Source organism: Sitophilus oryzae, unplaced genomic scaffold (genome assembly GCF_002938485.1).
Source record: "Sitophilus oryzae breed Bouriz unplaced genomic scaffold, Soryzae_2.0 scaffold_1620_pilon_pilon, whole genome shotgun sequence".
In the NCBI taxonomy this organism is placed as follows: domain Eukaryota; kingdom Metazoa; phylum Arthropoda; class Insecta; order Coleoptera; family Curculionidae; genus Sitophilus; species Sitophilus oryzae.
Window position 1 is genome coordinate 4,253,752 of NW_022146304.1, and position 12,424 is coordinate 4,266,175.

At 33.4% G+C, this 12,424-nt stretch overlaps 1 protein-coding gene across 3 annotated transcripts in view; it reads left to right on the forward strand.

Annotated features, from left to right (window-relative positions):
* The window catches only part of LOC115880227 (WD repeat-containing protein on Y chromosome), a 43,591-nt gene that overhangs the window by 16,912 nt on the left and 14,255 nt on the right, over positions 1–12,424 (forward strand). For all 3 annotated transcript variants that reach the window (XR_004049827.1, XM_030897382.1, XM_030897383.1), the window contains 6 exons: positions 831–1,204; positions 4,289–4,457; positions 6,085–6,277; positions 9,772–9,846; positions 9,940–10,077; positions 10,256–10,362. Coding sequence is in view for 2 of the 3 variants with exons in the window: in XM_030897382.1 (XP_030753242.1) it covers positions 831–1,204; positions 4,289–4,457; positions 6,085–6,277; positions 9,772–9,846; positions 9,940–10,077; positions 10,256–10,362 (1,056 nt within the window). In the remaining variant the exon portion in view is untranslated. The remainder of the gene's footprint in view (positions 1–830; positions 1,205–4,288; positions 4,458–6,084; positions 6,278–9,771; positions 9,847–9,939; positions 10,078–10,255; positions 10,363–12,424) is intronic.

Genomic DNA, 12,424 nt, shown 5'->3' on the forward strand with positions numbered 1-12,424 from the left:
GCAAAATAAATTATTTGATTGTATGAATTTAAACCCAATTTAAACCGATAGTCTATGTTAAAAAGTTATATAATGTATTTTTTGTTTCTAACTCTCGGTCGTCTGTGAGATCGCAAATGCGAAAATACGCATTGGCGCGTATAGGCGGCGCGTGTTGGCGCGTCCTGGCTCGGCGATTCGCGCGCCAGGCGCATGGATCGGCAAGCCACAGGCCGTGTAATGGCACCTTAAGAAAATGCATTTTCTACAGAAAGTTGGACAGATAGGCAAAAAATGGTATAATACAATTTAATAGACAATTAAATTGTGCATCTGATTCTTAAAATATATGGGGTGTTCCATTTAAATTAAAGAAGTTACTGCCGTTTAAAGCTAGTAATCATTTAAAATAAATTTTTAGCCACTCTGTATAATGTAGTAATATTTTTATTATTGCATCACAAAATTTAGAAAATAAAGAATCTTCAGTACAATATTTGGTTTTAAAAACTTAAATCGCCTAAAGAAATGAAGTATTAAAATTGTTACTGCATTTTCACGAAATCGTGAATATTTCAAAAACGATAAGATTTAGGTGGGATAAACTGTAATCAAATTTATCTTTATTTTAATTGTAGAAACTAAAAACGTAATAATATACAGGATGTTCCATTTAAAAAAATACAACTTTAATATTTTTTATTTATCTGGGACACTTTGTACCTTCAACGTCCCAAGTCTTCCAACGAACCCAAAACTTACAATTTGTGAAAATCTAACCGTTTGGCTACAATACTCCGTTTCGAATGAGGTGAATAACCATGTATATTTTGACAGATTTCTTTTGATAGGAAGTCCCGATTGCCTGGTGCGCCTATGGAATCCCTTCGTCCCTCGTAGACCTACCTGTACATTTTACGGCCACCACACCGGAATTGTCCAAATGGTGATCCAGGATCACGGCAAAAAGCTCTACACTTTATCCAAAGATAAGTGCATCAAAATTTGGGATATATCCCTTCAATCATGTCTCCAGACATATTTGGATTTGCCTCCGGAAAGAGCAGAGTTAACTACTCTGTATAATCCGGAATCCAGACAGTGGATAATTGGGAGTACCATGATAGCGGTGATTCCCCTTAGTCCGAAACAAAGTAGCGAGCATACAGATGGCAGCACGCATTCCAGTGGCGTGTCGGTGGTTTTGTATAATAAATTATTTAAGGTAATAAATTCATTTAGAGTAGTGAAAAAGCAATAGTTAGCATTGTTTAAAGTTTGGACAAAAATATACACTCACCGGCACGAAAAACGGGCATCTTAAAATTTTGATATATTTTAAAATTTAATATACTTTGTTCTAATGGGCCGATTTTAATGTTCTTTTAAACAATATGTAGCTAAATTATTTTACTTTTTAGTATCTCTTTCTAAATTAAAAATAAAAGTTTCCATCTGTCAGTTAAATAAGGGAAAATAAAATGTTGATATTTTGGTGAAAGTTTGAAACATCCTGTGGAATATATTAAGACAGCAAGAAATTTAAAAATTTTATCATCTAGATATATCCTTTCTCAATAGCTTATATTTTGGTGTATCTCAATAGCTTTATTTTTGTTGGAGATATTCGCTTTTGAAGAAGACACTAACGTTTTTTTTTCATTTTACATTAAAACCATGCCTTTGCTTTTTGGTCCTAGTCAACAGATCTAGTAAGTTGTGGTCTCGAAGTATGCCTTCTTGAGATAAGATTTTCTTAGTTTAATCTTCTTATTACAGTCCGTTTACTTACATGTCCGTTCTTTAGTGTAGCTGATTCATTACAAATTTGAAAAGCTGGCAATCGGCGCCGGCGGTTTTCTAGCGATAAACTTACAATAAATCGATCGTCTCGTTAGTTCTCATACTAAGGTCTAGCATATGAACTTGTCTAGATGAAGCGACTGCATTGTACTTTGTTCACACTTAAATCTGTTATAGTCTAAGAGCCAGTGAAAGGCTACCTGAATGTATTTGACCAGACCTAGGGCTTTTTACAGTGATGCCTCTATACTTACTGTACATATAGCCCCGGATCTAAGGGGAGGGGGGGGGCAAACCGGGGCACCTGCCCCGGGCGCCAGTGTCAAGGGGCGCCAAAATCATAATATAATACGGTTGAAAATTATTTACTTGTCAGTTTTACAATGCAAAAAAATCAATTGACGTTGATGATAAAATAATTAAGCTACCAACTTTTCGACAGCAATTATAAAGCTTCCGACGTCAACTAAAACTTCTAAAAAAATACTTAATTTTGATGCAAGCTCAATACCACCATGTTAGAATGAGCTTTACCAGCAACTTCTAAGAACACATTATATTTCAACAATTTGAAAAAATGCTCACAAAAAGCAAACCTACGACATTGGACCCATTAGAGTATGGTTGGATTGAGCAAGACGAGAAATTTGTGTTCAAATGGTTCGAAGGAGATCAACTTCCAACCCTTGTGAGTGACTTAATTCATATCAATACCCAAGTCCCTGGTAAATTCATAATAATCAATTTTTTATCGGCTATGTTCGGATCAATTTACAAATTACTTTTATTTCATAATTTACGTTTTATTTTTACAGATTCCGATTCAATGAACCATTAAGACGAGTCACACCATAAAAAACATGATTCCGATGACGATGAATACAAATTCAAATTGATAAAAAAAGACATTTATTTTATAATGCGTGCTTGATTCACGTTTTGAATTTATTTTTTTTTAATTTTATTTTAAATATATAAAAAGAAGAAATTCAAATAAATATTTGGATGATTATTTGATGACTGTTATACCTAGATATTTGAAATTTTTTCAAAATATATTTACTTTTTTATCATCAGCCTTATATGTTTTAGTATATTGTTGACAAAATTAAATATTAATTTCTATAAATATAGTAATAGATATTGATGTGAAACAGGGAACGTCATAAACATACATCTGACAGCAGTTCAGATTTTGTTGTCTGCTGAAGTGTGTACTCAATAAAGACATCTGCCGTGATTAACATAAGTTTATAAGATACTAATAAATCAAATATATCAATGGCAGATCTGGTCAATTACTTTCAATTTGTTTTCAAAACTTTTAAAACTGTCTGCAGCAAAACGCGCGATAATGGTCTACCATTGTTGTTTTCCGATAATAATAATAATATATTTTCATATTGCAAAACGGCAGACGTGGTCAAATACATTTAAAATTTACCAAAAATCGACACCTTTTTTACATTGGCGCCCGCCGCGTCCGCCACGTTGGGCTTAGTGAGTCTCCATATCATGTACAGTTAGTATAGGGGACTCACTGTACAAACCCCTAGGTCTGGTCAAATACATACAGGTAGCCTTTCACTGGCTCTTAGACTATTAGCGGCATAATTGGATCCTGGATCTCCAATAAAATAAAATAAAGCTATTGAAATGAATAAAACACAAACTATCGAAAAAAGATACATCTAGATGATAAAATAATTTTTAAATTCCTTGCCTTGTTAACGTACTCCACAGGGTGTTTCAAACTATCACAAAAATATCAACATCTTGTTTTCCCTCTATAATTGACAGATGGCAACTTTCATTTTTAATTTATAAAGATATACTAGAAAGTATAATAATTTAGCTGCACAAATTGCTTAAGAAATCATCAAAATCGGTCTTCTAAAACACAATATATATTAAACTTTAAAATAGAAAATTTTAAGGTGCCCGTGTTTCGTGAGTGTTTATTAATAATTAACTGATACTTTTTGTTGGAACTTTACTATTAGTTTCAATACGTGACGCATTTACATATTTTTAAAAAATACTCTAATTACTTTTACGGTGTAGGGAAGTAGCTGTATAATTTTACTTCAAGAAAACCTATACTAACAGAAAATGTGTCTCATATACCTGAAAATTATGCATTCAATAAGTAGCATACTGAAAACTACTACAGTAATCGCATAACATTTTCTTATGTACGTGATCAACTTTGAGTGACAAGCGATGGCGACAGCGCTGCCAGATTGTGATGGATTTATGGGATGAATCTTAATGTAAAATTGGGAAACAATATACTTATTATTATATAACTTTTTAAAGATTTTTACGTTTTATTTTCAGTTTAATAATTAATATTTTAGTAATTAATTGATTTATTTGTTATATAGCTTATTTCACTTATTACATATTGGTAAAAACTAGTCCATTATTAAGATTATTCTAAGCGCTATTACAAGTTATTTATTTATTTTTTTTTATTATTTATATAAAGTATAATATTTTGTAGATAATTATAACTTGTGGGTTGGATAGTTATATTATCGTGTGGAATCCATGGGACGGTCGACGTCTGATGGTTATCAAAGAAGGCCATACTAGGATGTTGCATGGCGAGATAATGAGCGTCGAAATTACCGCAGCCACATTTGATCCAGGATATCAAAGATTATTAACTGGTAATAGCTTACAACTTTAATTTAAACATTAAGGTCTGTACACATTATCATACACGTATCGTTTCCGTTTCAGCAAACGGACTGTGTATTCACATATTAATACATCAAACGTTTCAGTTTGCACGTAAAGTGGTGCTTTTCCATTTTTCTCGTAACATGTGAAATTTGACCTCAACCTGGATGTAAAAGAAATAAGACAAAGTGAGAATATTTGCACAAGTTCCAACAGGATCCGCAAATATTATTTTCGAGTGGGGTGGGGATCCTTGATAGTTCTGTTTGACGATTCATTGACACATTTGATTATTTGATTTGAAATTTTGAGGATTTGTTAATCTTTACTGAGCTTATTTTACGTTATTTATTATTTATTTTACAACTGGCAGTTGTTTGGAGCTAGTAAATCTAAAAGGAAATTGTGACAGAACTTCAATTAACAGTGACACTATTGCAATTTGCCGAAAAAGACTGTAAAATAACTATCGGTTGTGCAGCGTGTGATAGATAAAATCGAGGGAAATAATGGAATAACTTTACACTAGTTACTGACTATATACGAGTATATAGTCTGTCCAAACACAAAATCCTTGACAGTCATAGATGTGTCTGTCATGTTAATTTCAAAGTAGTTTATTTTATTTTACAAAGAAATAAGTTGGTACAATTGGAACCTGATTGATTGGAACCTTTGAATAAGAAGACTAAGGAAGGAGCATAATGCTATCCATGTAATCATGCATGGTGGGCGGAAAAAGCACTCTAGGGTGGGGATCCTTGACAGTTCTGTTTGACGATTCATTTGACACATTTGAATTTGATTTGAAATTTTGTGAATTTGTCAGTCTTTACGGAGCTTATTTTATGTTATTTATTATTTATTCTACTACTGATAGTTGTATAAAGGTAGTAAATCTAGATGGAAATTGTGGCAGCACTTAAATTAACAGTGACACTATCGCGATTTATCGAAAAAGACTCTAAAATAGTTGGTTGTGTAGCGTGCGGTAGATCTCGGCAAAAATTGAGTGAAATAATGGAACAACTTTTCGCTAGTAAGTGACTATATAATATACATACATATGTGTAGTAAACCAATCCTTTATGAAATTCACTTAAATTAACTAAATTATATATTTTTCTTGCATTTTAGCTTTTATTTATTACTTGTCAAAGATTAGATGTCAAAGAATTTAGATACGTCAATTTGACTTACCTGCTTCAGTAGCGTATCGGATGTTTGTGTTAATAAATAATTATTATAACTTCTCTATATTTATTAAAATTATATATTTTTATAACAATTTTAATAACCACCAACATTTATTGACAACGCAAAATAAAACAACAAATTTTGAGTGTACCCTACATCATATTTTTACATTTTGAATAACATTAGAACGGCACTGATAATCCGGAATTTAAGTCGGCCATTTTTGGCCCCCATTGCGGTCGACCTAAGTTGATGTTGATATGCTCCTTCCTTATTTTTTTTTATTCAAAAATACTGAACGGAAACGTTACGTGTATGATACGATACGTGGCAGACAATATGAATTAGTGAATTAGTGACTATTAAAACCACTAAATAGTTTTTTCACGCACTTGACGATCTATATTGTTCCTTAAGGGGCTCACGATGGAACCCTTAAAATATGGAATTTCAATACTGGAACATGCCTTAGAAATATGAACATAGAAACTTGGTGCGAGGTTCAATGTGTGATATGGGTGAAAAATAGAATATTAGCCATGGGATGGAATAAAAGAGTGACAGAATTTGCCGACACAGGAGCGGCCGTGGGCCCTGAAGGAGCTTACAGGTTTAAATAAATATTGTACATAATGTATATAAAACAGTTGGAAAATTGGGAAGTTCCAAAAAGTGGAAAAGTGGGAATCCAAAATATGGGAAAGTTCCACAATTAAGAAAAAATATTATTGACTGAAAGCTTATTGGCAGTTTATTTAACAGTCAATTTAAAAAAAACGCCTCGTCATGTGGCAGCATTTCTTATCGGTAGTTTAAATAAATTCTTTTTACATTTGCATAAAGTTATTTTAACTAAATATATAGACTTGGCGCATTTTAGTTGATTTTAAAAATTCCGTCCGCAGCTACGGCAGAAATTATATATAAGTGTTCGCTTCTGTGTTTCACGCAGTTGTTTTGTCATAATATTTTAGTTTTTAATAGTGCAGTTATTGAAACGACAAAACACTCAGGTGTAAGGTTTTCGTGATGTAACACTGTTTCGGGTGTAAAAATTAAGTGAAAAAGAATCCGAAGTAGGCGTCGTGTTTTGTTGTGACAATTTCAAATGTTAATAAAATTGTCGAAAAAATGTTACCACGTAAACGAGAACGTAATTATGTGGTTGTTGGGTGCAATAACATTCAATAACTCAACTCTCCTAATTCAATCATAATCTCATACTCTCATCTCTACATTCAATAACTCAACTCTTCAATAATATTCAACTCTCCCGAAACAACATTTTATAGCTTCGCAGCTTCTCAAACCGATTTGATCAAAAGCAAAAATGGCTTCAAGCAGCTCGACGAAACAAGAGAGTAAACAAATACCATGAAAAAAAAATAATATGAGAGGATAAATTTTAATTTGCAAAATTACTGGTATACTCTACTTGTTTTAATCAACTAGTGCTTAAACTTGAACATTTTCTAAAATTATAATTATGCACCTTTAAAAAATTCGTTAAAACCGAAATAGCCCCAGTTGTGTTTCCTCTAGCAAAATGGGTGCGTAAAACTATGGTAGCTACCGTAGTTGAACTCGACTAAAAAGTTTTATTAGCTTATAAATTATAATACAACTTACACCTTCTGAAGATATATTGACTTTTTTATTTTTATTTTCAGAGTTTTCACAAATTATACTTTCAAAAACTTTTATATACAATAATTATATATTAAATTTTTCGTATACTCGCTATTTAAACCCTTGTATGTATTTGTATACCGGGCTGGCAACTGTTACTTTTGGGTCGGTATTTACATGTGTGGAAGTAAATCGTATAGGGATCTTATTAAGTCGGAGTCAGAGAAATGCGACGGCGTGCTGTTGCGGCGTTGCCGATACGCCTTTCCCTATCAAGTAAATTAAAATCACGATCGCAAACCGCCTATTTTTAAAAGAACTTTTTTTTCGAAAAGATAACTAGATAAAATCATTAGATATGTTTGTGAGCATCTGAAATGGAATTATAAGGATATCGTTAGATTATCCATTTTTTTCTTAACGATAAAACATCAGTAATTACGATAATTTAAAAACTCAACTTTTTAACACGTAACACGCCATAACTTAAGAACCACTTTAGATATTGAAACTTTTTTTTTATTTTGAAGACCGGTATTTTCACATACTGTCTGCGAAGAAAATATAGCAGAAATGTTAAGAAAGTAACGACAACTACAATCAATTATTTCTAATAGATTTCGAGATATCGATTTTTGAATTCAGAGTTCTAATAGCGTGACCACTGTCGAACACCAACTCAATTCCACTTATTTTTACCAAAAATGCAAGTGTTTCTAACTTGCACTTGAAATTTTTCAAGCTATAGGGAAAATTACAACGACTCGTTAATAAATAAACAAATAAAGAATCACGAGACGTAATTAAATCGTGAAGCTGAACGCATGATGTACACCTTTCCCTAGAACTTTAAATACTGACAGAGGTACTGATTGGGTCGACCAGTCGACTGCATCAAATCTACTATATCGCCTACCACGTCTCTTAGGCCCACCGCATATTAGCTTTGTTCGGGTTCTTGTTATTACCGATTCTGAACCGTCCTAGAACTCTGCAGCGCATGCGCAACGTCCTTGAACTCTGTCACGCATTTTCTGTGTTAAATGCACAAGTGCGACACAACCCGCGTGCGAGACAGAAATGCCATGCCCTGCGCTGTGCTGCAATACGCGGTGTTAAATTACAACACATGATTTACAGAACCTGCTCTGCCCTGCCCTGCCCTGCCTCGCGCTGCCTGCGTCTCAATAGCTTACTTCAGCTTTGTTCGGGTTCTTGTTATTACCGGTTCTGAACCGTCCTAGAACTCTGCAGCGCATGTGCAAATGAAATAATGTCTTCATATTTCCTTCTGCGCATACGCATCACACCCTAGAACACCGCCCTAGAACTGTGATGCGTATGCGCAGAAAGAAATATGAAGACATTATTCCATTTGCGCATGCGCTGCAGAGTTCTAGGACGGTTCAGAATCGGTAATAACAAGAACCCGAACAAAGCTGAAGTAAGCTATTGAGACGCAGGCAGGACAGGGCAGCGCAGAGCAGGTTCTGTAAATCATGTGTTGTAATTTAAAACCGCGTATTGCAGCACAGCGCAGGGCAGGGCATTTCTGTCTCGCACGCGGGCTGTGTCGCACTTGTGCATTTGACACAGAAAATGCGTGACAAAGACGCCTCGTGTTTCTTTTGAGTTTTAAACTTGCCGGTTTTTCGAAAATAATGGAATCGATGGAAGAAAAATTGGTTGAATTAGTGCGTAGACATTCAGTATTATATGATACCAGTCATTCTCACTACATGAAAACTAAATATAAACAAGCTATTCCCTAATTTCATAAATGTGATATTTCCTAATTTCACTTTCCTTGATAAACTGATAGTAATGTTTGTAACTCGGTATCCGAATCTGACTCGAAGCTTAAATCCAGATAATATTCTTCCAGCATGTTTTTATTTAATTACTCCCCAAAAACGCACCAAAACTCCTTGCAAACGCAGCTGACACACAAAACTGCATCTCAATATGCGTGGAGCACTGTGCTACACAAAAATTTTTCTTGCTGTTCTGCCCTGCCCTGCCCTCTGCGTGCTGTGTCACGCAACTCAATATGCACCTAGACTTAGCAATGTGCACAGTTTCTCGGTTTATTACATACGTTTGGCAACGTGTTTACTGTTCTCTCTTTGTTCAGTACATTATAAACGCATTGTACTTTTCTTACATACGGAAATCTCGACCCAAGACTAACCTTTGCCAGCCCTTATTATGCCGATTCTTTACGATATTCTCCGATGGTGGCAGCACCGGCGGAGAATGCCCCAAGCCTATTATATTGGTATTTTAGAAAATTAAACGCTCAAACTACGTTCACGCGTTTAAACATTCTTATGTGAATGAAATGCTCCCTAAAATTATACGTGTAACAAATTCTTTAATTTAATAAATAATTTAATAAAAGATTCTCCGCTATCAAACAACACTTATAAAATTGCTATTTAATGAAAAACTAAATAAGGAATTTGCAACTTTTAGTAAGAATTGGGACATGCGACATTCGGAAGATATTAGCGCTGGAGCCGTCAAAGTGCCTGAATCATTAGCTACAAGGTAATTTATGAAATCATTACTCATTATTTTACCTTTAAAACAAAAAATAGAAATCAATTAATAAATAATATATATTAATCATTGTATATTTAGCTCTTATGTTGGAGAACTACTTCTATGGCGTTTGGAAACTGGCCAACCGTATAAGAAATTTATCGTGTCCAATCCGACCGAGCGTATTAAGATCCATTTTACAGTTGATAAAGTAAGAGACAAGGCGGATGTGGCAAAGTAAGCAAAAAACGAGGCAAAAAACAAATTCCGTTATGTAAAATATAATTTTTTTATGCTTTCCTAACTTTTTTTTTAAATGTCTATACCTATGTGCCCTATGTGGCATGCGGCTCTCCAAAAAAATCCTATATGGGTATTTCGTATATTTTGGTAAATTTTTTTATTGTCGTTACAGGACTTCTAGACAATCGATTATTGACGCCAAAGGAGCACAAGCGGCTGCAAGGGGTAGTAAGGTACAGAGAACGCCATTGCTACCTCAACAAGAAAACACTCTATCTGGTAAATTCAAAAGAAAATTTACCTTTTTAAAAACGTATTTTTGATCATTTAAAGCTAACATTTAAGAGCTATCGTGATGCATTGAAACTAAAAAATTTCGGACTATTGTCTTTATTTATTTTGCTTACACAACGTTTCGGTGAGAAGTATCACTGACCGTTATCAAGTGTGAACTAATCTAAATCCTAAAACTACTGGTTTATACAGGGTGTTTCAAAAAACATGTGCCATCTCTCGTGGGGAGATTCCTCACGTAAAAATAAGATTTATTTTTCATATCAACATAGGTCCGATTCTGCTTTGTTTCGTAGCTACAGAGTGTTAAAGTATTAATAATCTTTCGATTTATTATAAATTTCTTTAAAGATAAAAAACACAATTTTTTCATTATTAAACATAGATATTAGATATACGTGATTAATAAAACAAAAAGATTACGAACACTCTGTTGCGTTATGATACAAAATACGGAGTGATCCATTTAAAATAATGGAAGCAATTCAACTTTTAGTTTTGACTCACCTCATATATCAAACAAAATTGCAGATATGGGTAGGCTGAATTTTAAAGAAGACACTATTATACAGTACCTACAGCCAAAAAATTTAAAAATCTTCGAATTTAGAATTTTCAGAGGGCTTTAAAGAAGCAGTAAATTTAGTTTAAAAACGATTATATTACAAAAACCACTCGGTATAGTATATGGCATTATGATATTTTTGGAATGGAAAATCCTCTGAGCTAAAAAAATATACCGGGTGCGTCTCAAAAGTGACTCACCCCCTATAACTTTTTTATTTTTTCAGATAAAAGAAAGATTTGTTATGTTAGTATATGAAATAAATTAGGATTGATTGACGTATTCAATTGTTTTTGGTTACTTCCTTTCCATCACCGGAAATGACAATAACTATTTATTTTTAAATGGCACTCCCGGTATTTTTTTACTTAATTAGATAGAAAATGACACACTGAGTAGAAAGTCATATGTCAACTTTTCACATTTTCTTATATGGTTTATTTCAGGGGCGGGAAAGTGAAATAGCAAAAAAGCGGTTCTACCGTTTCCACGGAAATCTCAAATAAAATAGTTCCAGCCCTAGGCACTAGGTGGTAGTGCAATTAATTTTTAGGTTAAGAAGTTGCTACTAGTTATTGCCAGATGGCGTTAAATCAGAATTTTTTTGTAGTTTCCATATTTTCCAACGGCCATTGTCATATTATTGTCAAATTCTTAAAAAATATCGTCATAGCGCCAATCATACTATTATCAAATAAATGATTATCAAAACGTTTTTAAAACTATAATTTGTTATATGTGTTTTAATTAGACAATTCCTTTTGTTTGTGGCCCTAAAAATCTAATGTAAGTCTTTTGTTTTTGCCATCATTTAAGTACCTATTTATATTTACTCCATTTACAAAACTTTGGGCGTATTACGTTGGTCTTGTTTTATTATAATAAACGATGTTTAGGAGAAATATTTGACTTATAAATAAAAACTTTAAATAAATAATATTTCACATGTTTGGCTTTAATTTTATTTAATAATTGTATAAATTATACTGTTAAATCTTATTTTTTACACATCACAACGATACTTGTTATTAGTATTGTTGAATTTGTGTAAAAAATAAGATTTAATAATCAAATTTAATTATTTTAGAGTAAAATTCAATAAATACGCCCATTTAAAAAGCCCGCGCTTCAATCCATTTAAAACAAGCCCTACTCAATAGATGGCGCTACTTCTGTAGGACCATTTTTCAGTATGACAGAGTCCATTCTTTTTCTAGCTAGGTATATTCTTTGGTTTATTTGAAATTGGTTGTTCATCAGGACGTAGCGCTACCGCAGCGATCACTAATTTTCTGCTGAACGCGCCGATTAGTTGTGAGCGCTCTGGGATCAGTCGCCATTTTTTCCATCAGATTTAAAATACGCTACGCTACCGATGCATGATGGATTAAACGTCACATACGCCAAATGTCACAAAATGTTTTGGAAAACGAAAACAGACCATTTTGTTTATTGTTCTCGGTTGACTAATCCCCTCGATTT